At 43.7% G+C, this 27,927-nt stretch overlaps 1 protein-coding gene across 4 annotated transcripts in view; it reads right to left on the reverse strand.

Moving 5' to 3' along the window:
* The window catches only part of ZNF831 (zinc finger protein 831), a 216,170-nt gene that overhangs the window by 102,666 nt on the left and 85,577 nt on the right, over window positions 1–27,927 (reverse strand). For all 4 annotated transcript variants that reach the window (XM_073607550.1, XM_073607552.1, XM_073607551.1 and 1 more), the window contains one exon: window positions 21,558–21,676. In XM_073607550.1, the coding sequence (XP_073463651.1) occupies window positions 21,558–21,676 (119 nt within the window). The remainder of the gene's footprint in view (window positions 1–21,557; window positions 21,677–27,927) is intronic.

Raw genomic sequence — 27,927 nt, forward strand, 5'->3', positions numbered from 1 at the left:
GGGTTTAAAGCGCAACATACAGCCGCACATCCAAAATCTCAATCAGCTCCTCAAATCGCTATAGAACCCGAGTGCCTTCATCGTCCTAGCCCTCCCCTACACATGTTCAACACAGGGTCATGTGTCTTCCTCAGGGGGATCTCTATTGGATGGGATAGGTTCTATTTATACTGAATCAGCCTCCATTTTGTTGTAGTTCAAACCAGTGCCATTTGCTTGTGGTCTCAATCTAAATGCAGTCTCTTTACTGCTGCCATAGCTACTGGTCTCTGAGCCTGACACCCTGACTGTGACAGTGGCTATGCGGATTAACAACCACTTTAAAAGAGCTATATAAGGCTGTTTTTGTGTAGTGATGCTGATATGTATGGTGTATTGTACAAAGGCTGTAGGTACAAAATGTCTGTACATCAGAGGCCTGTGTGTAATCAGAGTGCTACTTGTAAACTCTGCATTGATTTGTCTGTGCAGTAAGTTTTGTGGACACCAGTTAAAGCATACACGTGACTCTGAAGAAAATGAGCAAGGCTTTGCATCAGTAATCCTCCCATAAGTGCACACCTTAGATCGGGAGAAATGCTACTTCTCACTGCCTGGCCTGGGAGGATCCTTTGCTCTGCTTTTTTTCAGATTGGTGTACATACTGAATACCTAGGAACTTACCTGATCTCCTTTGGAGATTCTGGCTTTTCACTTACATTACCGGCCAGGCTCAGTTCTCCAGTTTTCTCTGCCTGAGTCCTGTCAGGCAGAGAAGGGGCAGTCATAACTGATGGAGGGATAGTTCTACTCTCTCCTCCCTCCAACAGCAGCCTACTATGGGCAGAGGAGCGCAGGGAGAACAGATCTTTTTCTCAGCATGGGCACCCGCTGGGAAGTGAGGGCAGACTGCCCTTTTCCAGATCATATCAAACAACCAGAGATAGTAGAAATAACATACCTCCCAACATTTTGAGATGGGAATGAGGGACACCTACTAGAAAATGTATGTAGGCATAGGACACACCCTCTGCCACACCCCCTTAAAGGAGAATTACCAAAAAAAAAGGTTAATTAGATCCACAAGAACTTTTTTTTTACCACTACTATTCCTTTATATTGGCTTTTAAAATTTGCAAATGCAGCAATTTAGAAATTGGATGAAAGGTTTAGCACTGGGAATCCCTTTTTTGAAATATAAAAAGTGCATTTTATATACAACTATATAGATCAGAGCAAAATGAGGGACAAATGAGCAGGAAAGAGGGACAGAGGAACATTGTTCCAAATCAGGGACAGTCCCTCGAAATTAGGGACAGCTGGGAGCTATGGAAATAAGAAGCTACCTTTATCCTGGGCAATCACCATGCTAAGAAGGAAGGCTGAACTGTGAGTAAACAGAGGGTGGGGGAGAAACCCCAGAGCTTCCCTTTATCCTAATAGAACCCCATCCTAACTTCCTTAAAAAGCTTCAGCTCCTCCCCCTTAGAACTACACACGGCCCCTTGAGGCATTGCACCCAGTAGTGCACCCCACCCTAGCTTCCCAGCTTGCCTCCTTCATCCCACTGACTCGGATGCCAAAGCAGGCTTCCATGGGCTGACATCACAGATGCAGCAGCATTTTTGCTCCCACTGGCACCAACAAAATTAACTTGTTTCCCTCCCAATGACAGTGTTGCAGCAACATTTTTTGGTCCCAATGACACCAACACAGTAGCATTTTTTCCTCCCACTGGCACAAATGCTGCAGCATTTTTTCAGCAGCAGAATTATATCCTCCTACTGACAATGGGACAGACATATTAATTCACTGACACCATCACAGCTGCATTTTTTCCTTCCAGTGATGACACTAATTCAGGGACATTCCTTCCTCACACCAATGTCAGGGCATTGTTAGCTCCATATTTTGCATCGCTTTTAAAATCTTCAATTCACTGCTGTGAAAACCATTTGCACTATTTTGGTACATGCCACAAGCATTAAATATGTTTTGGGCTACTAGCCCCACCCCTTACTCCACCCCTGTCCCACCCTCATTTTAAGGCCTGCAGGTTTGCAAAGTTCCACGTACACCGAGGTGAAGACAGAGGGGGTTATTTACTACAGGCAAATCCACTGTGCACTACAAGTACACTTGGAATTGTAGTCGGTGTAGATCTGAGGGGGACATGCGAGGACAATAAAAAACAGCATTTTTGCTTGTACATGGTTGGATGATAGAAATCAGCAGAGCTTCCCCTCATTTTAGATCTTCCCCTCAGATCTACAGCGGCTGCACTTCCAAGTGCACTTGCATTACACTTGTAGTGCACAGTGCGCCTTTAGTAAATCAACCCCAGAGTGCTGTTATTCTCTGTGTCCAGTCACTGTTGTTAATGCTGCAAAAGCATTGGGATGTAATACAGCACCAAGTAAGCACTGCTCCAGGGCAGGCAGCGAAAAGAAAATTGTCTACTAAACTGAAGAATGTTGATATATTATGCTTTAATGTACAAACATCCTATATGCATTGCCTCCCACCAAAGGCTTATGTGAGCCGTATTGCTGTAACACACTATCGATCTCTTTCCCTGACAACAGTTAATTCTTGACTCACCTTCCGCAAGGGCAGCACTTCTTCACACTGTAAACTAGTGTAGCGCTGGTAGATTTGCGATCTACCATATGCTAGGTAAATTTAGTAACTTGTTCGTTAGGAAAGGTTAAGTTTGCCTCTGTTCCAGCTTGGCTGACGTTGTATGTGTTTCCATACTGACCGGTGGGTGTCGCTGTTATCACTAGTCAGTGTTGGAAAGGCAACGTGTCGAAGCGTATGGATGCTCTTCTGTCCCGGGATCAACCCGGTGGAGGTGGTCCTCCGAGTTGCATTCTGGACGAGGGTATTTATGGGACAGACGCCATATTGTGGGGTTCATTTTACAGCCACCTGCTTGTCCTCCTGGCCGACAGGTATGCGTTAGAGAACAATCTCGTGGTCCATTCCGGAGGCCCACGTCGCTGCGGCGCATGGGTGGGCCCAGAAGCTTGTCTGGGGCCTTCCACAGCAGCCGAGGAATGGTCCTGAGCTCTCTATCCAGAGTGAAGAAGCTGGGCAACCAAGGAGATCCCAGGGGAGGACCCGTCATGGAAGGATCACGCAGCGTGCTGGTCTGGAGAGGGGCCTGGTGACTCGGTTGGAGGACGTATCCTAAAGTAACTATACAGCATAGTGTTGCCGGGTTGGCTTAAAGGTTCAAGCACTGTGACCGACGTTCATCGCATAAAGACCAATACATCCTGTGGCAAAGGATAGTACAGGTTTATCCCAAACAAGTCTGTGGCAGAGACTTTTGTTCGTGCTACGTACTGGCTGCTAGGCAAGTGAGAGAGGCCTATCCAGGTGTGCAAAGATTGTGTCCCACGAGGGGAGCGCATTCTATTATAATATCCAAATTCTACCAGGACATTTGTCAAGAATCTTATAAGAAGATATTTGAGTTTCTTCTGCAGTTTCCTTTCTGCCTCTTTCCTGCTACTTAGTAAATTGTTTAATAAAGCATTGAAAACGTACTCAAGTGTTGGTGCGTGTATCGTCCAGAGGTAAACTCAACGGAACCCTTGACCCGGTGGCGGTAAAACAGAGGGAAGGAGAGTGAAGGTAACAAGCCCGCTTAAACCAGTAGCTCCATCGAGAGTTAGTGCTACATTAGCAAGGTTTCACTTCATTGCCAACTATTGAGCAGTAGTTTGGTCTTCAAGGAAATAACCTATATTAGAGCTTTTGCAGTTGTATTGCCAGTGTGACAGGTAGAGGACAATCCAGTTGCCATTTTTGTACATACATAGCTGCTACAATGCGTATAGATCACCTGTGGCAACCAGTAAAATTTAGCAACAGCCAAAGTGAAGAGAAAAATCTTGAAAATTTAAGAATGTCACTCTCCTATTCCTTTCCTTTTTTCCATTGCTTTTTTAGTTTGGACACTTGTTTATTATTGTGATATATGTACAATATATGTGGCTTATAATGCAATATACTGTATGACGTTATATCACATCTTTGTATGCTAAATACTGCTATATTTTTTTCTGTGTCGACTGATAACTCTACAGTACTGTATGTTGACTATTCTTTTTTTCTTACATGCCTGTAATGTACTTCAATTATCTTTATACTGTTACCAAATTAACAGTTCTTAACCACTTGGCTACTGCGCACTTTGACCTGCTTCCTGCCCTGGCCAATTTTCAGCTTTCAGTGCTGTCACACTTTGAATGACAATTGCGCAGTCATGCAACACTGAACCCAAATTAAATTTTTATCATTTTATTCACACAAATAGAGCTTTCTTTTGGTGGTATTTAATCACTGCTGGGTTTTTTATTTTTTACACAAAAAAAGAAAAAAGACCAAAAATTTTGGGGAAAAAAAGTTTTTCTTTGTTTGTCAGTAAATTTTCTAAATAAGTAGTTTTCCTCCTTCACTGATGTGTGCTTATGGGACGGCACTGATGAGCACTGATAGGCTGCACCGATGGGCACTGATGAGGTAGCACTTATGGGCATTGATGAGAGGGCACTGATTAGGTGGCACTGATGAGGAGGCACTAATATGTCGCACTGATGGGCACTGATAGGTGGCACTGATAAGCAGCACAGATAGGAGGCACTGATGAGCGGCACTGATGGGAATTGATGGGCAACACTGATTGAGCAGGCACTGATGGGCACTGAAAGGCAGCACTGATTGGCCTCACTAATGGGCACTGATTGGTGTCACTAATGGGCACTGTTGAGGCTTTACTGTAATCAGGGCACTGATTACCTGTCCTGGTCTTCCCTGTGAGGAGATACTGCTGATCGGCTCTCCTCACCAGACACTCTGTCAGTGTGAGGCGAGGAGACCCGATAAACAGCACTTCCGCATTTACATTTGATCGGCTGTGATTAGATACAGCCGATCACATGGTTAAAGAGCCGCGTCACCGGGTCTTTACCGAGATCGGGGGCGCTGTGTCCAAGGAACACCGTACTGCATGCCCCCATGGGAGAGCGGCCGTTCTGGGACACCGTCATATGAAGTCTTTCCAGAACAAGAGCCGCACGGCTCCTCCGTCATTAGATGGTGGGCGGGCGGCAAGTGGTTAAACAAAAAAAATGAAAGTGCTTATGAACGATTACCTTAAAATAAAGGTAAAATAAGCCATTCAGTTGAAAATAGAAATGAAAGGCAAAACATTTTTTATAGATATAAAAAAAAAAATGATAATTTTTTTTTTTTATAAGTGATCACATTTCCTCTGTTCTCGGCTATATAAGAGCTGGGGGGAGGAGAAGCAGCAGCACACTGAGCTTCCCAGTGAATGGCTGTGCTGCAGGGGCATGTTGGGACCAGTCTGATCATTGGATGAGAGCAGGCTGAGTTCCCAGCATAGCTAGATAAATGACCACGGGGTGCTCTTCTGCTGTGGTCAGTTTTTAATAGTAAAGCAGAGGGGCTGGCAAGAACACCAGGGATGTCACACAAAGGAAGCAAAACAAAGAAAACAGGATACTTTCTCATACAAGTACATGGTACAGCAGGCACATATCAGGAATATGAAGTCTTAGGGTAACAAACGCTGTCCAGCATACTGTATGTCATAAGGTTAACATATAAAAAAGAGGACATTTGCATTTTGAATAAGCACAGAAATCCTTAGGGAGCATTTGTACTGATTTTGTATGAAATAGTCTAGCACTGATCAAAGCAGTGGCAATGTCTTACCTATCATCCTGCAAGAAATTACAGTCCCTTGAAAAAGTATTCATACACCTTGAAATTTTCCACATTTTGTCATGTTACAACCAAAAGCGTAAATGTATTTTATTGGGATAGACCAACACAAAGTAGCACATCATTGTGAAATTGAAGGAAAATGATAAAATGGTTTTCAACATTTTTTACAAATATCTGAAAAGCGTGGCGTGCATTTGTATTCAGCCCCCCTGAGTCAATACTTTGTAGAACCACCTGTCGCTGCAATTAGAGCTGCAAGTCTTTTTGGGGATGTCTCTACCAGCTTTGCACATCTAGAAAGTGACATTTTTTGCCCATTCTTTGCAAAATATCTCAAACTCTGTCAGATTGGATGGAGAGCGTCTGAGAACAGCAATTTTCAAGTCTTGCCACAGATTCACAATTGGATTTAGGTCTGGACTTTGACTGGGCCATTCTAACACATGAATATGCTTTGATTTAAACCATTCCATTGTAGCTCTGGCTGTATGTTTAGGGTTGTTGTCTTACTGAAAGATGAACCTCCATCACAGCCTCAAGTCTTTCGCAGACTCTAACAGATTTTCTTCTAAGAGTTCCCTGTATTTGGCTCCATCTATCTTCCTATCAACTCTGGTCAGCTTCTCTGTCCCTGCTGGATGGTGTGTTCAGGATTATGTGCAATGTTAGTTTTCCGCTACACATAGTGTTTTGCTTTTAGGCCAAGAGCACCTTCTTCCACATGTTTGCTGAGTCTCCCACGTGGCTTCTTGCAAACTGCAAATGGGACTTCTTATGGCTTTCTTTCAACAATGGCTTTCTTCTTGCCACTCTTCTACCAGATTTGTGGAGAGCACGACTAATAGTTGTCCTGTATACAGATTCTCCCACCTGAGCTGTGGATCTCTGCAGCACCTCCAGAGTTACCATGGGCCTCTTGGCTGCTTCTCTGATTAATGTTCTGCTTGTCCGGGCTGTCAGTTTAGGTGGATGGCCATGTCTTGGTAGGTTTGCAGTTGTGCCATACTCTTTCCATTTTCCGATGATGGATTGAACAGTGCTCTGTGAGATGTTCAAAACTTGGGATATTGTTTTATAACCTAACCCTGCTTTAAACTTCTCCACAAATTTATCCCTGACCTGTCTAGTGTGTTCCTTGGCTTTTGTGATGCTGTTTGCTCACTAAGTTACTCTAAAAAACCTCTGAGGGCTTCACAGAACAGCTGTATTTATATTGTCATCAAATTATACACAGGTGGACTCTATTTACTAATAAGGTGACTTCTGAAGGCAATTGGTTCCACTAGATTTTAGCTAAGGGGTATCAGAGTAAAGGGGGCTGAATACAAATGCACGCCACACTTTTCAGATATTTATTTGTAATAAATTTTGAAAACCATTTATCATTTTCCTTCCACTTCACAATTATGTGCCATTTTGTGTTGGTCTATCACATAAAATCCCAATAAAATACATTTAACTTTTTGGTTGTAACATGACAAAATGTGGAAAATGTCAAGGGGTATGAATACTTTTTCAAGGCACTGTATCTTATAAAGTCTGTAATTTTTTATTTTCATGACTTGAATGCTGGATTCTCGCAAAATAGCAGCTGTTAATCACACTATGGGAATTTTGTTCTCATGCCATAAGAAGTTATTTTACAGCAAGGAAACTTGTCCGCAGCCCAGAGGAACTTTATGGTGTTTTCAGGCATTTACTAAAAACAACTAATAGGAACCATCATTCCCATTAATGCCCGCTGCTAAACTCTCACACAGTCTATGATATCCTGCTATGAATTTTCTGATTTCCAAAACAGAATCAGGGAATGCCACAATCATTTTTTTAAACACTCATAGGGTCGTAAAACTACAATAAATTTATGGCTTGTGCTGCTATTCCTCCTGTGAGAATGCTTTCATTTTGGGTCAAAATGAAAAACGGCAGCATTTATCTCAAACAGATTGCCCAGCATAAATAGACACATGAAAGATGGAATGTCATGAGCCCTTCCGTGGAGCTTTGCAGGTTCATGACATCTGTGTGGGTGTGGCATGATGATGTAATTACACTGGAACCTTGTAATTATTGTTCTTTGCTAAGTGATCAGCGTATCAAATTTAGTCAATGACCCCCACCAAAATTTTTGGACAACTCTGCATTACAGTTGACTTTGGCCAGCACAGTTTAATGAGAGACAACTGCAGAAAAGTAGCTTTGTAGTGGACTTATCATAAAAAGTCACACTTCATATGAGACAGTGGGGCATATCTCAGAATTACCAAGTCACATGTTTTGGGAAAACAACTGTAGCCGGGTGCTTGGATGGCAGAGAGGGAAACTGCAGGATGCTGTGCTGCAGCCGTCTTGCGTGCCTGGGCAAGATTCCTATGCCGGCTTCAGCGCTGTTCAGCCTGCACTCACCAGGGGGAGCCGGTGGGAATCGAAGAAGTGAAAGGACTCAAGGAAAGCCTCACTGAACTTTCAGAAAAAGGTTTTTTCTGGGAAGGACTTTGCCATGGGAGTGAATGGGGAATGGACTACAATCCAGAGAGAAAGGCATGTAAGGGGAGGAGAGGAATGTGCTTTCAGAAATTAAGAGTTCTCTCCCTGTGTGGGGACTAGATTGGTGTGCACCTCTGTGTGTGTACTTGTCAGTGGCCGACTGAGAACCAGATTGCTGAGGACCAGAGTTGCCCTGAGAGCAGAGCCAGAGGGGTTGCGGTCAGATGAATGTTCAGACCAAGGTTCTCTGTGTTACCAGGACTGGTGAGTGTCCACTGCTGTGTTTGATTTTAACGCTGGTAGCAGATCTGGAAAAAGGGAAACTGCCTATCTACCTAGTAGTTTCAAAATCATTGCATACAGAGTTCAAAGGGATGGTACAGATGTGTACCACTGTAAAGACTAGGCCCCAGCTGGATGAAGGTTGCAGCCAGGGGTACCAACCTTGAGATAAATATAGAGTGCTATATACAGAGTGCAATTTGAGATGTTTATTTACCTTTACCATTGATTGAAGAGAAGCTCCTATGAGCTTATTTTGCATTATTGATACTGTTCATTACTGATACTGTTCCTTGTTAGGTAGGTTATCTTGGTTAGTAGTAGTATAGTGATTTAAGCCCCATACACACGGGCATGTCGGGAGACATTTGCTAATTAAAAAAAAAAGAACAGCTGGAATTCTGCCAGTGTGTATGACGGTCTGTCGGACAAGCATGCTGGAAAACCAGCAGCCAACCAACTCCCGATCAACGCTCTCTGCCAACGGCAGACAGCGCTGATTGGAGTGTTTTGGCGGGGGGGGGGGGGTGTCCTCCTGTTAGAACACAATAACTCAGTGGGGGAGACATGGTTAGTACAGTGTCTCCAACATTGTTAGCATGTACCTGGCTTTAGACTGAGCTGCTATAATCTAGCAATTACCCAATTCAGTTTATTGTGAGCCATCTGCTCAATTACAGTGGCTTGCAAAAGTATTCACTCCCCTTGGCTTTTTACCTATTTTGTTACATTACAGCCTTTAGTTCAATATTTTTTTTAATCTGAATTATATGTGACAGATCAGAACACAATAGCCTAAGTTGGTGAAGTAAAATTAGAAAAATATATACACAAAACTATTTTTCAGAAATTAAAAACTGATAATTGGCATGTATGTATGTATTCACCCCCTTTGTTATGAAGCCCATAAAAAGCTATGGTGCAACCAATTACCTTCAGAAGTCACATAATTAGTGAAATGTTGTCCACCTGTGTGCAATCTAAGTGTCACATGATCTGTCATTACATATACACACCTTTTTGAAAGGCCCCAGAGGCTGCAACAACGAAGCAAGAGGCACCACTAACCAAACACTGCCATGAAGACCAAGGAACTCTCCAAACAGGTAAGGGGCAATGTTGTTGAGAAGTACAAGTCAGGGTTAGGTTATAAAAAAATATCCAAATCTTTGATGATCCCTAGGAGCACCATCAAATCTATCATAACCAAATGGAAAGAACATGGCACAACAGCAAACCTGCCAAGAGACGGCCGCACACCAAAACTCACGGACCGGGCAAGGAGGGCATTAATCACAGAGGCAGCACAGAGACCTAAGGTAACCCTGGAGGAGCTGCAGAGTTCCACAGCAGAGACTGGAGTATCTGTACATAGGAAGACAATAAGCTTTACGCTTCATAGAGTTGGGCTTTATGGCAGAGTGGCCAGAAGAAAGCCATTACTTTCAGAAAAAAACAAAATGGCACGTTTTGAGTTTGCGAAAAGGCATATGGGAGACTCCCAAAATGTATGGAGGAAGGTGCTCTGGTCTAATGAGACAGAAATTGAACTTTCTGGCCATAAAAGAAAACGCTATGTCTGGCGCAAACCCAACACATCACATCACCCAAAGAACACCATCCCCACAGTGAAACATGGTGGTGGCAGCATCATGCTGTGGGGATGTTTTTCAGCAGTCGGGACTGGGAAACTGGTCAGGGTTGAGTGAAAGATGGATGCTGCTAAATACAGGGATATTCTTGAGCAAAACCTGTACCACTCTGTGTGTGATTTGAGGCTAGGATGGAGGTTCACCTTCCAGCAGGACAATGACCCCAAACACACTGCTAAAGCAACACTTGAGTGGTTTAAGGGGAAACATGTAAATGTGTTGGAATGGCCTAGTCAAAGTCCAGACCTCAATCCATTAGAAAATCTGTGGTCGGACTTAAAGATTGCTGTTCACAAGCACAAACCATCCAACTTGAAGGAGCTGGAGCAGTTTTGCAAGGAGGAATTGGCAAAAATCCCAGTGGTAAGAAGCGGCAAGCTCATAGAGACTTATCCAAAGCCACTTGGAGCTGTGATAGCCGCAAAAGGTGGCTCTACAAAGTATTGACTTTAGGGGGGTGAATAGTTATGCACATTGACTTTTTCTCTTATATTGTCCCTATTTGTTGTTTGCTTCTCAATAATTTAAAAAAAACATCTTCAAAGTTGTGGGCATGTTCTGTACATTAAATGATGCAAATTCTCAAACAGTCCATGTTAATTCCAGGTTGTGAGGCAACAAAACACGAAAAATGCCAAGGGGGGTGAATACTTTTGCAAGGCACTGTATATTTGCATTATATTTACATTGTAATATTACATATTACATTGTAGTTTACTTTTGTCCTGTGACAATATACTTGCTTTACTTACAATTAAGTAGCTTGGTGCTTATTTCCTGATACCCTAACATAGTTGTGTGTAGAATACTGATACTTGTGCTCACATACAGTAGTTGTTTGCAGCATCCTAATATTTAACCAGGTGTGTCGGAGGGAATGAAGCTGTTCACAGCGTCGTGGCAAAGAACCTATTATACCAAGCAGCTCCTTTGGGGGTAAGCGCTTAATGGCTCCTATCTGCTCTCAAAAGAAATATGAACAAAGCATATCCTCTATAGTGTGTACTTGTCTCAATCCAGAGCACTAAAGCTCCGTACACACGTTCAGATTTTCCGACGGGAAATGTTGGATGTCAGGCTCTTGGCGGAAAATCCGACCGTGTGTATGCTCCATCGGACAATTGTTGTCAGACTTTCTGCCAACAAATGTTGGCTAGCATGTCTTTAAATTTTTCACCAACAAATGTGTTTTGGGGGATTTTCCGATCGTGTGTACACAAGACCGTCGGACAAAAGTCCAAAGTACAAACACGCATGCTCGGAAGCAGAAGCAGTCGGCCTTGTAAACTAGCGTTTGTAATGGAGAATTAACATTCGTAACGTGGCAAATTATGAAATCTCCAAATGCAGCGTACAATTCTCTTCTTCTTTAACCGCTTGCCGACCAGCGCACGCCGATTTACGTGCAGAATGGCACTGGCAGGTAAAAGTGCGTACAGGTACATCCCCTTTAAGAAGCGGTGCCGCGATGTCCGCCGGGTGCCCGCGATCGTGTCACGGAGAGGAAGAACTGGGAGATGCTTTAGTGAACAAAGCATTTCCCTGTTCTGCTTAGTGCAGTGGTTCTCAACTCCTGTCCTCAGGACCCACCAACAGGCCAGGTTTGCACGATAACTGAAATACATCACAGGTGATATCATTTGCTGCTCAGTGATTGCAGTATTCTAGTCTGCATCTCCTCCAAGGTAATACTTAAAATCTGGCCTGTTGGTGGGTCCTGAGGACTGGAGTTGAGAACCACTGGCTTAGTGACAGGACAGTGATCACAGCTCTCTCTCATCGAGAGCAGTGATCATTGTCCTGTGTGTTGAAGCCCAGCTCCCTCATAGTTAGAATCAATCCCTAGGACACACTTAACCCCTTCACTGCCCTCTAGTAGTTAACCCCTTCACTGCCAGTGTCATTTACACAGTAATCAGTGCATTTTTATAGCATCGATCACTGTATAAATGATAATGGTCCCAAAATAGTGTCAAAAATGTCCGATGTGTCCACCATAATGTCGCAGTCCCGATAAAAATCGCAGATCGCCACCATTACTAATAAAAACAATTAATAATAAAAGTGCTATAAATCTATCCCCTATTTTGTAGAAGCTATAACTTTTGCGCAAACCAATCAATATACGCTTATTGCGATTTTTTTTGTTTGGTTTTTTTTTTTACCAAAAATATATAGAAGAATACATATTGGACTAAACTGAGGAAAAAAATGTTTTTTTATATATTTTTGGGGGATATTTATTATAGCAAAAAGTAAAAAACAATGCGCTTTTTCAAAATTGTCGCTATTCTTTTGTTTATAGCGCAAAAAATAAAAACCGCAGAGGCGATCAAATACCACCAAAAGAAAGCTCTATTTGTGGGAAAAAAAGGATGTCAATTTTGTTTGGGTACAATGTTGCACGACTGCGCAATTGTCAGTTAAAACGATGCAGTGCCGAATCGCAAAAAGTGCTCTGGTCAGGAAGGGGGTAAATTCTTCCGGGACTGAAGTGGTTAATGGGATAATAATGAAGCTGCTTTGCTGGTGATTCTGATGGAGTTATTGCAAACAGATTTTCAAAGGCTTTTTTTCTAGTGATATCAGGAATAATATTATTATGTTTTTTTTTTATTTATGCAAGTTACCACAACACCATTATCCCGTAGTTTTTAAGAACAAAGATACAATTATGTTGGTGTCCCTTGTTAATTTTACATTGTATTTTTTAAAATATAACTGCCTACTCTCAAACTGTCATTTTCAGTAAAACACATAGCCAAGTATTATTCTCCACAACTGTTTTATTGTGCATTTCAAAAAAAAAAAAATTAGACATGCTATCTGCCAATAGAACTTAACCAAAAAGTGCATTCTATGCATTCAAAAATATAGAAAATATACCAAATCAAATCATTATTCAACCAAAAAAAAAAATGTCAAAGCAATAACTCCAAGGCCAATGATAACACGTTATCTCCTCCGATTCCGCAACATGTCTGGTTGACGAATGGCCGTTCAGAAACTAACTGAAAAGCACAAACTGAAAAGCGCTAAATGAAAAAAGCGAAAAGAAAAGCGCGAATCAACACTCACCAAATTTCTACTAACAGGAAATTAGCAGATGGAGCCCAAAGGGTGGCGCTAAAGAGCTGAAAAACCATGTAGTAGGTCTAGACTTCTAGACTTCTCTACGTTCGTAATTGTTGGCCAACGTTTGTGTGACCGTGTGTATGTAAAACAAGTTTGAGCCAACACCCTTCGGACAAAATTCCACGGTTTTGTTGTCGGAAAGTCCGATCGTGTGTACGAGGCATTAGTGCCAATTTTGTCAGTTGCTTCATTCTTCTGCTATCAGGATGAGTCACTTTTGACAAGTTTTCATGACACCAAGAGAAAAATAGTGACAGGGGAGGGACTTCTAGCTGATTGGCAGCCCATTGAGGACCGCAGAGTATTGCCGCATACACACGATCGCACATTCCGACAACAAAAGCCTGGATTTCCAACAGATGTTGGCTCAAACTTGTCTTGCATACACATGGTCACACAAATGTTGTTGGAAATTCCGAACGTCACGAACGCGGTGACGTAGAACGTGTACGACGAGCCGAGAAAAATGAAGTTCAATAGCCAGTGCGGCTCTTCTGCTTGATTCTGAGCATGAATGGAATTTTGTGCATCAGAATTATGTACACACGAATTTCCGACAACAGATTTTTTTGTTGGAAAATTTGAGATCCAGATCTCAAATTTTGTTTGTCGGAAATTGAGACAGAAAATGTCTACACACGGTCGGAATTTCCGACAACAAGCTCCCATCGAACATTTATTGTCGGAAATTCCCACTGTGTGTACGCGGCGTATGACTTTAGGTCTCTGACCCTTCATTTTTTGTGAAGACAAGCTTTATAATTCAGCACTTTGAATGGCTGTAGAGAAGATTGTAAATAAACAGGTACAGTATGTAGGAGGATTTGTTTCAGCTCTATGTATCACCTGAGATCAGTCACTTCACTTGGTATATGGAAGGGTTTACAACCACTTTAAGCAACCATATGTGACCTAAAAAACAAAGTCAACCTAGATAATGTAATCTTGGGCATCATTACACAGTGAACAAGGTCTACTGCTTTAAATCAGACAGATCATATCCAGTAAAATAAAAGGTTGAACAAGGCACACTCATTGTGCAGCACTACCATAGTTTTTAGGTCTTGGATATGGTGCTTCTTATCTAATGAGTAGGGATGAACACGATGTTCAGATTGAACATAAGTTCGACTCGAACATTGGATGTACGCTCGTTTGCAGAACAGAGAACATTATGGGGCGATCGCAGGAAATTTGAGCGCCGCAGAACGCCCCATAATGCACTGCGAGATCGATGATTGGCCAAAGCATGCACCTGACCTGCATGCCTTGGTCAATCACATACTTACTGGATACTTATGGTGTATCTCCTTCTTCCCTCGGTGAACCATATGAGTTTATATTCATATCTATATATCTTTACGCCATCAGCCCTATACACAGTCGCTGGTATTAGTAAGAAACTGCCTCCTGCTTTACACGGTGATTCCTCTCTGATCATCTGGGATATCTAGATGTGGAGATACTTCTATGCTGACAAGTGAAACCTGTCCCTTCCAACTACCCCCAAGTGTGTCCTGACGAAGCAGAACAGCGAAACGCGTTGACGCACAGGGGCTCACTGCCGTTTATTTGGTGTCAACTCTCTCTTGTTTACACTAGATACTCATTACTATTATATGCCTATCGTATGTTTTTAATTCTGTTTTACTTGACCTGTTTGATATGACTTATTGTTAATAAAATATATTTTGTACTATATCATTGTCCATCTTGCCTGTAAAGTCTGAATTAGTGCCCTGTGGCCCTTTATCCTTCCTTTCTTCCAATCAATTTTATACGGATGTGGCTTTAGGAGTGTTATTTAATTTTTTGTGAGGCTGTACAGTTTCTAATACACTTCTGGTGGTGTACACATTATACAATACAGTGCAGCCATTGTACAGTTGCTAATACAGTGCAGGCGGTGTACACAGTATCTAATACAGTGTGTACAATTTCTACTACTTTTCTGGTGGTGTACACAGTATACAATACAGTGCAGCCATTGTACAGTTTCTAATACAGTGCAGGCGGTGTACACAGTATCTAATACAGTGTGTACAGTTTCTACTACACTTCTGGTGGTGTATACAGTATACAATACAGTGCAGCCGTTGTACAGTCTCTAATACAGTGCAGGCGGTGTATGTATATATATATATATATATATATATATATATATATATATATATATATATATATATATATATATATTCTAGTGTATGTATATGTGTATATACATATATATATATATGTATATGTGTGTGTGTGTATATATATATATATATATATATATATATATATATATATATATATATATATATATAAATATATATACTCTGCATTCAGCATAGACTATATATACAGTGCATTCGGTGGTGTATAGTTTCTAATACACTTCAGACCCTATACACAGTATATACTGTAATACAGTGTAGTGTGGTGTTGCAAAACAAAAAATACCTCATGTTCAGAAGTCCACCAAAGAGAGGCAGACACTCACAGGCCACTAAAAGAGGGCAAGCAGCCTCTGTGTCTACAGTCAACAGTGGTGGTCGTGGACATGGTGCATCCTCCGCAGGTGGCCAGAGGGCATGCTTGTCCTTTTTTTCTGCTGCTGGCCGTGGTATTGAGCCACAACATGCAGAAGAGTTGGTGGAGTGGATAACGAAGCCATCCTCATCCTCCTCATCCTCTGTCACCCAGGCTCAGAGCAGTTTGCCTTCCAAAGCAGCTGTCAAAGTGGCCTATTCCACTGGCTCCTTGTCCACAGTTACTCCTTCCGTAGCCCCACCATCATGCACGGAGGAGCCCCCAGAATTATTTGACCAGTGTCGGTTACATGCTGCTGGAAGATGCGAAGCCATTTGAAGGCTCTGATGTTGGTTCCCAGGTTGAGGAAGGTTGAGGAAGGGAGTAACGTGAGCCTAGAGAGAGGGAGTGCCACAGAAAGACAAGAAACTGGCAGTCATGGTCCCCCAGCTGCAGCATACTACCAAGTTTGCGCCAGTGATGAGGAGGGAGGGGATGATGATGTCACTGATTGTACTTGAGTGCCTGAGAGACGAGAAGAGAGGAGGAAAGTGAGGAGGAGGCACAACGAGGCAGGATGTCCTCTAGGGGGCAGCTTAAAGGCATCCACCCTATTGCATCACACCACAGAGCTCTGCAGGTGCAGTGCGCTGCTGACACCCCGCTGACTTTTAAAAGTTACTTGGTGTGGGCCTTTTTCAACACGTGTGCAGCAGATCGCACCATTGCTGTTTGCAAACTATGCCTGAAGCGGATCAAGCATGGCCAAAACAGCAGCCGCTTGGGCATCACATGCCTCACCAGACGACCTGCCATGAAGTCCATTGGCAACAGCACTTGAAAGACCCACATCAAAGAAAAAGGCGGACTTCTTGCTCCTCATCTGGGATCTCCAACCCTACTATACCTCCAGTCCTCTCAAAAACCTGCACTGCAGTAGGTGTCCCAAGTACTTGCAGCCAATCTGCTAGCAGTACACCACCACCTGATTTTAGCAGGCACATTTCCCTACCCCAGTTGGTGAACTGTAAAAAGAAATTTTGTCCCAGCCATCCACATGCTCAGCGTCTAAATGCTAGCTTGGCCAAATTGCTAGCACTGCAACTGCTGCCTTTTCAGCTGGTAGACTCTGCCCCCTTTCGCAAATTTGTGGAATGTGTTGTACCTCAGTGGCAGGTTCCAAAACGCCATTTCTTTTCACAGAAGTCCATCCGACTCTCTACCGGCATGTGGAAGGTAATGTTTTGGCCTAGTTGGATAAGGCAGTCAGCAGTAAGGTTCGTATTACTGCTGACTCATGGTCCAGCAGGCACGGGCAGGGATGTTGCCTTTCCTTCATGGCACACTGGGTAACTCTGCTGGCAGCTGGGAAGGATGCAGGACAGGGTTCAGTGTTGTTGGAGCTTGTTCCACCACCACACCTCCAAAATGCTAGTGGTGATTTTGACACAGCTCTCTCCTCCACCCCGTCCTCTTCTTCTTCCTCTATGGCCTCTTCTGCAGATTTGTCCTCTGAATCAGCAGTGCTCTGTAAGCGTTCAAGGGGCTACGCAAGCAGTCAGGCTAAATGATGCCATGTGGTGCTTGAGTTGGTCTGCCTAGGAGACAGAAGTCACACTGGGGCAGAAATTTTGTCAGCTCTGCAGGGGCAGGCTCAGAGGTGGTTGACGCCATGCCAGCTTGGTTGTATGCGACAATGGCACCAACCTTCTCTCCGCCCTCCAACAGGGACATTTGACCCAATACTGCAGCTGCTGCACACACAGCAGAGGGCCATCAATATGTACCTGTGCAAGTATAGCACCAGAACAGGGTCAGGGGAGCTTGGCTTTATTTCACCATGCCAGTGGCTACTGTTTAAGGATGCATGCACTGTCCTATCACCATTTGAGGAGGCCACAAGGATGGCGAGCAGCGACAATGCATACATCATTGACACTGTCCCTTTAGTCTTCCTGCTGGAGCACACGCTTCATGGAATCATGGACAAGGCACTTGAGGCAGAACAGCGGGAGGAAGAGGAGGACTTCCTTTCCTCTCAAGGTCCCCTTTATCCAGATAGTATTCCTGTGGGCCTGCCAAACACACAGGAAGAAGAGGAGGAGGAGGAGCAGGATTGTGTCAGCATGGATGTAGAGGATAACACTCAGCAGCAGTCTTCGAGGGATGGTTTTCAGTCCCCAGAAACCCGAGGAGGTAGTTAAGGATAATGTGATCCTTAGTGACCCAGGGGACTCTAGGATTCGTGGTATCAAGGAGAGGGATCATTACTGGCTGGCAACCCTTCTTGATCCACATTACAAGGGTAAAGTTGCAGAACTCATCCTGCCTTCGCAGAGGGAGCAGAGGAGGAAAAATCTTTAGGAGGCCTTAAAGAAAGGTTTGTGTAACGGATTTCCAGACCCTGGGAGGTTACCATTTCCTGGTGCTGGACAACGTGTTGCTGAGGCTTTGTTCAGTCAGAGGAAGAGCGGTGGAGAAGGTGGCCGGCTGACTGATGCCTTTAAACTATTTTTCAGTCCTCAGCGCCAAGGTCTGATTGGTTCAAGCAACCATCGCCAGCATTATATGGTGCAAGAATATCTAGGGGCAAGAGCAGACTTGGAGACCTTTCCAACCGAGCATCCACTGGGTTACTGGATCTTGAGGATGGACAACTGGCCAGAACTTGCTCAATATGCAATCGAGCTACTGGCCTGTCCTGCATCCAGCGTGTTTTCTGAACGCACATTCTGTGCTGCTGGAGGGTTTGTAACGGATCAAAGAGTGCGCCTGTCCACAGACTCTGTTGATATGCTCACATTTATAAAAAATAATCAATCCTGGATAAGCAGCTGTCAAGCACCTGATGCTGATATAACTGATTGAATTTGCTATGGATCTGGGATCCCTTGAATACTGCCTATGCTGCTTATCCTATTCCTCCTCAATCTTGATGATGCTAACTTCCAACAATATTTTTGGTTTAGGGCACCTCTACCACCACCCAAGGCCTAATTTTTCTGTTTAACAGGGGCATGTTATTACAATTTTTTATATAATATTTCACAGCAGGGCCCGTTCCTTCACTCAACAAGAGTATCAGTGTTCTGGCACCACCAGTACCTAAAGCCCAATTTTTCTGCAGAGTATGTAGGGTACGCCGTATAGTATATCTACTGCTGTTCAGAGTATATGGTTCCTGGGTGCCTGGGGCACCCCCACGCCATTTTTTTTTTCAATTTTGGTGCGGGGTTCCCCTTAACATCTATACCAGACTTGAAGGGCCTGATATGGATTTGGGGGGGACATCCACGTCATATTTTTTGCGTATTTTTGGCACGGGGTTCCCCATATTCTGACCATTCATTACAGCCGTGAGCAGTTTTAAATGACTTTTTTTCCTGTGGAAATGTAATTTTGCTGTGGTACTGTTATAAACATGGGAAAGATGCGCTACTTTACAGACAGACTAAGGAGACCCCGAGGCACGATATTTAAAGGAATATTTCATTTTTATTGTTTCACTTTAAGCATTATTAAAATCACTTCTCCTGAAAAAACATCCATTTTAAAAGTTTTTTTTACATTGATACATGTCCCCTGGGACAGGACCCGGGTCCCCAAACACTTTTTATAGCAATATCTTACATAAAAGCCTTTGAAATGAGCATTTTGATTTTTCACATTCGCGTCCCATAGGCTTTAACGGTGTTCGCACAAATTTTTTGCCTGTTCGCATGTCCTGCTGCAAATAGAACCGGGGGGGTGTTTGGCTCATCCCTACTAATGAGTATTTGTATATGCAAAAATATTAAACAGGTGTGAAATATTATACCTATATACAATATCTCAGAAAAGTGAGTACACCTCTCACATTTTTGTAAATATATTATATCTTTTCATATGGCAACACTGAAGAAATTATACTTTGCTACAATGTAAAGTAGTGGGTATACAGCTTGTATAACAGTGTAAATTTGCTGTCCCCTCAAAACAACTCAACACACAGCCATTAATGTCTAAACTGCTGGTAACAAAAGTAAGTACACACCTAAGTGAAAATTGTGAAATTGGGCCCAAAGTGTCAATATTTTGTGTGGCCACCATTATTTTCCAGCACTGCCTTAACCCTCTTGGGCATGAAGTTCACCAGAGCTTCACAGGTTGCCACTGGAGTCCTCTTCTACTCCTCCATGACGACATCACGGAGCTGGTAGATGTTAGAGACCTTGCGTTCCTCCACCTTCCATTTGAGGAGGCTCCACAGATGCTAAATAGGGTTTAGGTCTGGAGACATGCTTGGCCAGTTCATAACCTTTACCCTCAGCTTCTTTAGCAAGGCAGTAGTCGTCTTGGAGGAGTGTTTGGGGTCATTATCATGTTGGAATACTGCCCTGTGGCCCAGTCCCCGAAGGGAGGGGATCATGCTTCAGTATGTCACAGTACATGTTGGCATTCATGGTTCCCTCAATGAACTGTAGCTCCCCAGTGCCGACAGCAGCCCCAGACCATGACACTCCCACCACCATGTTTGACTGTAGGCAAGACACACTTGTCTTTGTACTCCTCACCTGGTTGCTGCCACACATGCTTGTCACCATCTGAACCAAATAAGTTTATCTTGGTCTCATCAGACCACAGGACATGGTTAATCCATGTCCTTAGTCTGCTTGTCTTCAGTAAACTGTTTGCGGGCTTTCTTGTGCATCACCTTTAGAAGAGGCTTCCTTCTGGGACGACAGCCATGCAGACCAATTTGATGCAGTGTGCGGCGTATGGTCTGAGCACTGACAGGGTGGCCCTTCAACCTCTGCAGCAATGCTGGCAGCACTCATACCTCTATTTCCCAAAGACAACCTCTGGATTTGACCCTGAGCACGTGCACTCAACTCCTTTGGTCGAGCATGGCGAAGCCTGTTCTGAGTTGAACCTGTCCTGTTAAACCGCTGTATGGTCTTGACTACCATGCTGCAGCTCAGTTTCAGGGTCTTGGCAATCATTTTATAACCTAGGCCATCTTTATGTAGAACAACAATTCTTTTTTTCAGCTCCTCAGAGAGTTCACTTTTGTGAGATACTAGGTATATGTATGTATGTGTGTGTATATGTGTGTATATGTGTGTGTGTGTATATATATATATATATATATATATATATATATATATATATATTCTCAAACCATAGTAAGAGTGGATCATACTGTAACAAAAAAAAAACATTTATGGCTAGGCATTACATTAGTCAAACAAAATTTTTTAGCTGAACTACAGGCAGATATAGAAGATGCAAATGAATATAGCTTGATATTTATAAATATACCATTAAATGTATTTTTTTGCAAGCAATATAAGTTCCTAAATGTGGCTTGGTACCACTGTACAGTAGAGCTCAGACTAAGAGAGAAAAGAAGGAAGAGAAAGCGAAATGAGAGAGATAAGCTAGCTCATCAGTCCTTTTCATTCACTGTCCAATCACAGCATGTGAGCATGACAAGACCTGTAAGTGTTACTATTGCAGCAGAAAAAATCACGTCTCCTGCAGTGTGGCAGATCTGTGTCAATATCGCGACTGGATGGACAGAAATACAAATCAGAGGGAAGGCATACAAGCTCCCTTTTATGTATTTATAATGTTTTATTCAGTTGCTTGTCTGGAGATCAGCTTTAGACTCCTCTGGAGTGGTGATTAATGTATATGGTTTTCTATACAGTGCTTCAGAATTTGTCAGTGCTGTATAAATTATTCAAATAAAAAAGGCAGTACCTGACTTAAGACTTGAAGTAGGACAGGTCTTCTTCTTCCGCTGGTTTTGGCACAAGCCCCTGTGTGTCGTGCGCTGCGAAACTTTGCTATGGGGATGTTCTCGGCAGCTGTCTTTATTCCTGCATTACATAAACAGCAAACAGACATTACACGCTGAGCAGAGATCTCTACCACCTGGGGTCATCTTTTACAGTCCATCACTGTGATCATGAATTACATTTGAAAAAGACAGCGATGAGCCATCCAAATAAATCACAATCTGCTGGGGAAGACAATCAGATAAGGAACCAGTTTGTGTGAACTCATTTGGGAGCTTTATGCTTCACCTTTAGATAATTTCCTGTCTCAGACATTACATGATACACAGGAAGCACAAATATCTGTGAGTAATATTACTGCACTGATCTCACTACAACAGACAGGCATTATGAGTACCCACAGGCCATGCTGTCTTGGCTTAAGTAAGGACCTTGGCGGGGATGTCCCTCCCTACCCCCCCCCCCCCTTTGCTTTTCACCAAGACATTTGTATAATTGCTTCCATCACAAAATCCAAATGTGAGTTTGGCAGTGTTCTGGGCACATGTAATCTTCCATGTAATTATAGCACCCTCCTAGGTAGGTACTAGAAGATAGTATAGTTTTTGGGTCTTTCTGCTTACCAGGAAGGCTATCAGGCAAATTTAGATGCTCTCTGCCTAGCAGGGAGCAGGGGTCCATTGATGGGATCTGCTCATGGTGATCAGGTGCTACTCATGTTGTCTGAATGTTTCACACTGGCATAGCTCCCAACTGTCCCTGATTTTCAGGGATTGTCCCTGATTTGGAGCAATGTCCCTCTGTCCCTCATTCCTCCTCATTTGTCCCTCATTTTTGTCTGATCTATATAGATGTATATAAAATGCACTTTTTAGCTATCAAAGTGTTTTCCAGCGCTAAACCTTTCATTTGATTTCTAAATTGCTGCATTTATAAATTCCAAAAGCCAATATAAAGGAATAGTAGTGGTAAAAAAAGCACGTGTGGGTTTAACCAATCTTGTTTTTTTTGTACAATTCTCCTTTAAGGGGGTGTGGCAAGGGTTGTGTCCTATGTCTGCATACTTTTGCTGATAGGTGTCCCTCATTCCCATCTCAAAAAGATGGGAGGTATTCACTGGTCCAACAGGGGGGCATATTGGACAGTGGGAGGAAACCTGACAAATGAGAGCACAGGCATATTTACAGCACTGGCCATTGGTAGAGAAAAGTGCCTCAGTGCATGTTGGGTGACTGTATATATGCCAAGGGCACATGTGCTCAGGGTCTTCGGCTGGAGAGCGGGGTCCCGGAGTGTCCCGGAGGGAGGGGGTGGCTGCCCCTCCTCTGTAAATGCTGCCATGCGATATCAAGTGGTGGACCTGAGGGCCTGAATCTGAGTGAAGCTGAACCCAGAAGTCCTGCAGAGATGACTGGAAGGGAGACACACCAGGAAGGATCTGTATCTGCCTACAGTGAGTACAGATCTGTGTCATGGGGCTTGTCTTGTGAGGGCCATCCCTTCATCTAGTAGAGTCAGTGGATGGGTGTCAGCCAAAGAGGATGCTAGTGAGTGTCCTTAAGATAAAGTAGTTGCATCGAGTCTGTTGCTAGAGCAAGCAAAGGAGTTATTTCTTCCATACAAGTGGTAGTATGGTATAACAGCAAATCCGTTACCACATCTAACCTGTGAGGCCGAGTGAGAGTAGTCCTCAATTGTAATTAGTTCCATTTGGAGTATCTCACTATTCCCTTCGTCTATCCAAGTTCCAACAATCCATATAAAAAAAAACCCTGGATTGATTATTGGAAACGAGTGGATGAGAGAGCGGGCTGTTGTGTGAAAACTCTTAGTAACTGGCTGCAAGATAAGTAGGGGAAAAGCCCAGGGAAGTCTACACACAGCAATCCCTATAGGGGCAGTGCTACATTTAGGGGCATCGCCTGGGATAATTTTCGCCTGATTTATCGCAACTGTTGCTAATGGCAACGGCTGGATGGAATACCCAAGAAACCTCATGTCATTCTAAGCAAATTGCGGGAGTGTAATTGAAGAGAGAATGTGTAATACTGTGGAAGAGAATGGTGTCTGCTTCACAGTTATCAGTACATGTGCTGCAGAAGAAAATGTCTGCTGTACAGTTGGTAGCAGCAGATAGGTTTCCAGCAGCAGCGAGGGAGTTCGGTTGACATGTGAGTCAGAAAGAGTGACCGGGGCTCAAGTGGAGATAGAAGAGGCAGATGTGTGTATCCATGTCAGGGAGCACTATCTGCATTGCAGGGCCATTCATATATGCTGAACAGTGTGGTAATGGCAGCAGCAAAGGGGTTATTGTAGCGTGCAAGAAAGAGTGCAATAAAGAGATCTGCCCAGCAGGAGGAGCCAGAGAGTCAGCTAGTCTGGGGATGTGGGCCGCCAATCCGAACAGAGGGAGGAAGCTGAGTCGTCACTTCTGCCACACCTATTGTAGCTATTCCCTTTGGGAGAGGACGGGGAGTGCCGACAACACCGCTTTGACTGGGACCAATAGTGCATACTCGCACAATCATCTACCAAACCAGGGAGACCCACATTTCAGAGGTGCAGCACACCCAAGTGGTGGCGGCTGGGCAGTGGCTGCAGGGTGCATTGGTGACAGCAACAGTCCAGTCCTTAAAGTGGTGTTCCACCCAAAAAAAAAAAAAAAATACATGAATGTGCCTAAAAAAAAAATAAAAAAAACATTTGGAAATTTTTTTTTTTTACTCACCTCTAAATGCCTGTTGCTAGGGGATCCCTCGTAGTCTGCCTTTTTCAGTGCCTGGGCTGGTGACATCACTTCCCCTTGGCACAGGAAGGGCTCAGCTCTGCTCCCTCCCTCTTGTCAATCATCTGGGACCCATTACAGGTCCCAGATGACTGAGCAACCAATCACGGCGCAAGGCGCCACTCGCGCGTGCAAGTGAAGCCACAGCCCGGCACCCACAGTTGCAATGCCGGCGCCGCCGAACGGAGGGGGAGACGAGCGGGGCTTCGATCCCTCGCATCGCTGGACCCTGGGACAGGTAAGTGTCCAATTAAAAGTCAGCAGCTGCAGTATTTGTAGCTGCTGACTTTTAATTTTTTTTTTTTTAAATGGGAACTCCTCTTTAAATGGGCAGAGGGGGCTTGATGGGTCGAGCTGGGATCCTCCAGTTCATAAAGTGAGGAGGAACCAGGGATCATTGATGTGGGGTCACCCAGAGGGAATTGGTGAATGGGGATCAGAGGTGGAGACCAAATGGGATTGGGGAACCGAGGGCAAAAGAAGTCCTGCAAGTTCCAGTTGACTTAGTGAAGAGCTTAAGGCAGCGAGTTTTTGCATGAGGTGTGCAATCTTGGGCTCTGTGAGGCCTATGCAACAAGGGTCCCAGATTTATCTCCACTCTGCACTTACGCCAGGGCCTGGGTGCAGAACGATGCCTACTCCAGCCTGATCACTAAAATGGAGACCCCATATACCCCACCTGGGAGAGGTGATAGACAGAAGCTTCCCAGGTTCTCTCGGTTCCCGAGATACATCCAGAGGAAGGTAGCTATGGAATATGGAAATGATTATCAATATGCTCCTTTTCGAAGTAATGGAAGAAATCAAGGCCAAGAGGGGAGGTTGGTGTGGTGAAGCCGTTTGGGTCTTCCTCTATGTCCCCAAGCCACACCGGAACCAGTCTAAGCCTCAGTTATGGGAGACCTTCCTATCCATTAACTACTTAAGGACCTGGCCTATTTTTCAGACTTGGTGTTTACAAGTGAAAATCATTTTTTTTTGCTAGAAAATTACTTAGAGCCCCCAAACATTATATATTTTTTCAGACACCCTTGAGAATAAAATAGCGGTAGTTGCAATACTTTATGTTACACCGTATTTGCGCAGCGGTCTTACAAACGCAATTTTTTGGGAAAAAATACACTTTTTTAATTAAAAAATAAGACAACAGTAAAGTTAGCCCAAACATTATATATTTTTTCAGACACCCTCGAAAATAAAATAGCGGTAGTTGCAATACTTTATGTTACACCGTATTTGCGCAGCGGTCTTACAAGCGCAATTTTTTGGGAAAAAAAACACTTTTTTTAATGAAAAAACATGTCGCGCTTCAAGATTGCGCCCGCTCGCCGAATGGCGACAAACTTTGACCCTTAAAAATCTCCATAGGCGACGTTTAAAAATTTCTACAGGTTACCAGTTTGGAGTTACAGAGGAGGTCTAGGGCTAGAATTTTTGCTCTCGCTCTAACGATCACAGCAATACCTCACTTATCATTTTCATATGCAGGCGCGACTTACGTATGTGTTCACTTCTGCGCGTGAGCTCGGCGGGACGGGGACACTTTAAAAATGTTTTTCATTATTTATTTTACTTTTTATTTTTTATTTTTACACTGTCCTTTTAAAAAAAAAAATTTGGGTCACAAAGCATGACAGGACCTCTTAAATGTGAAATCTGGGGTCAGAAAGACCTCAGATCTCACCTTTACACTAAAATGCAATAAAGAAATTAAAAAATTTCCCCTTTAAGACCATTGGGTGAACGTTTGATGTCACTTCCGCCATCCAATGTTATGGAGCCGAGTGGGGGCCATCTTTCCCTCACCCGGCTCCAAGCCTGTCAGGGGGAAGGACGCGATCATCTCAGATGCTACCGGCGGCTCCGGTAAGCGGCGGAGATGACTGAAGCGCAACGGGAGCGGGGGCTTCTCCCACCCCTGATAAAAGTGATCCTGCGGCGAATCCGCCACAGAGATCACTTTTATCTGAAAGCGGACCACCCGCTGTTGAAGAGGATACCGGAGTTATGGCAGCTATCTGCTGCCATAACAACGGTATTCCACTTCAAACAGCCGACGTACGACAACGGGAGACGGTCCGGAAGTAGTTAAAGGAAATTAGAATCTAAGAAGATTCATATACATTGACTGTGTGGAGGTCCAAATGGAAAAGGCCAAGCTTGGGCTCTCCGTGTTCTGGGGCCTGGAGGAAGGATTGTCCGAATACCACATCCGGATCATTATTAGTGAGTCTATCAATTGCCTGGCTAGTTTTAAAAGACTGTTTATTATAAAGGGGCTGTTGAGCCTGAAGAAATTATCATGTTGCTGCTGGAGCTAAAGGTCCCCTTTTTCCCAAATCCTTTCTATCATTGCAAATAGAGGACGGGGCTACACAGGAAAAAAGCCCTGGTAATCCATCTCCCCATCCCTAAAAAGCCTACATTGGCTAACTGTGAAGAATCGGATCACATTCAAGACCCTCTGCCTCACCCACAAATGCATACAAGGAAACGCTCCGCTATATCTCCGGGAAAAAATAAAACACTACAAACCGAATCGCAGTCTTCGATCAGCTAACCAAAACCTCCTCATCATTCCCAAATACCGCTACAAAGCAAAGGGAGAACGAAGATTTGCAGTCCAAGGACCTCGACTATGGAATGCTCTCCCAACCAACATCCGCATGGAAGAAAACCACCAGGCCTTCAGGAAAAAACTAAAGAACTTCCTTTTCTAGAAGCTGACTACAGAGAATACATCTAGCGCCTTGAGGCGATTCGGTTCGCATTTGCAGCGCTTTGCAAATCATTCATTCATTCATTCATTCATTCATGAAGTTGAAATTGCTCCACCACTCGGGAAGAAAAAACTTCTATTGCAGATGACTTCTATTCAAGGCAGGGGCTGCTACCTGGAGGGGGTAAACCCCTAGTTATTAAAGACACTTTGCAAAGATACCTTGCTAAAGACACTTTGCGAAGATCCTTTGGGCCATGGGCCATGGGCCATCACAGTTGCTAAAGTAATCTTGAGTTAAAGACACTTTGCAAAGATTCTTTTGGGCCAGTGTCGAGAGAAATTTGTGCGAGTTGCTGCCGAGGTGAAAATGGCAGTGGCTCATTGCCTCTTCAGAGAAGGGAGCACCAGAGAGAAGGGCTTCCTTTAAGAGTTTCTACAAATGTCCAGAAGTAGGCAAGCTATTGCTAAGGCTCCAGCAATGACAGCTGGCTGCAAGGAGAAGATGTGTTGCCCCGGAGCTACAAAAAGAGAGGTACTGCGAGCATCAGTCGGATGGACTCCGCACCTCTTCATCCTAACTTGTGGGTCTGACTAGAATAGGAAAGAGTCAGTACCCTGGTAATTGAGAGGGACTTTGCCTATTGCTAGTCATGTGGTTCCCGAATTGAACAAGTACAGAGTATGTTTAGTCAGTCAGAATGGCAGGTTGTTCTGTTTGTCTATTACTGAACCACAACAGGAGGACGAGTTGAGAGTTGCCCTTAGGGGGCTGGATGCATTCACTATCTCTACGTGAACATTAGGTGAGAATGTCACCTCTGCAGA

This window comes from Aquarana catesbeiana, linkage group LG12 (genome assembly GCF_042186555.1).
Source record: "Aquarana catesbeiana isolate 2022-GZ linkage group LG12, ASM4218655v1, whole genome shotgun sequence".
NCBI lineage: Eukaryota > Metazoa > Chordata > Amphibia > Anura > Ranidae > Aquarana > Aquarana catesbeiana.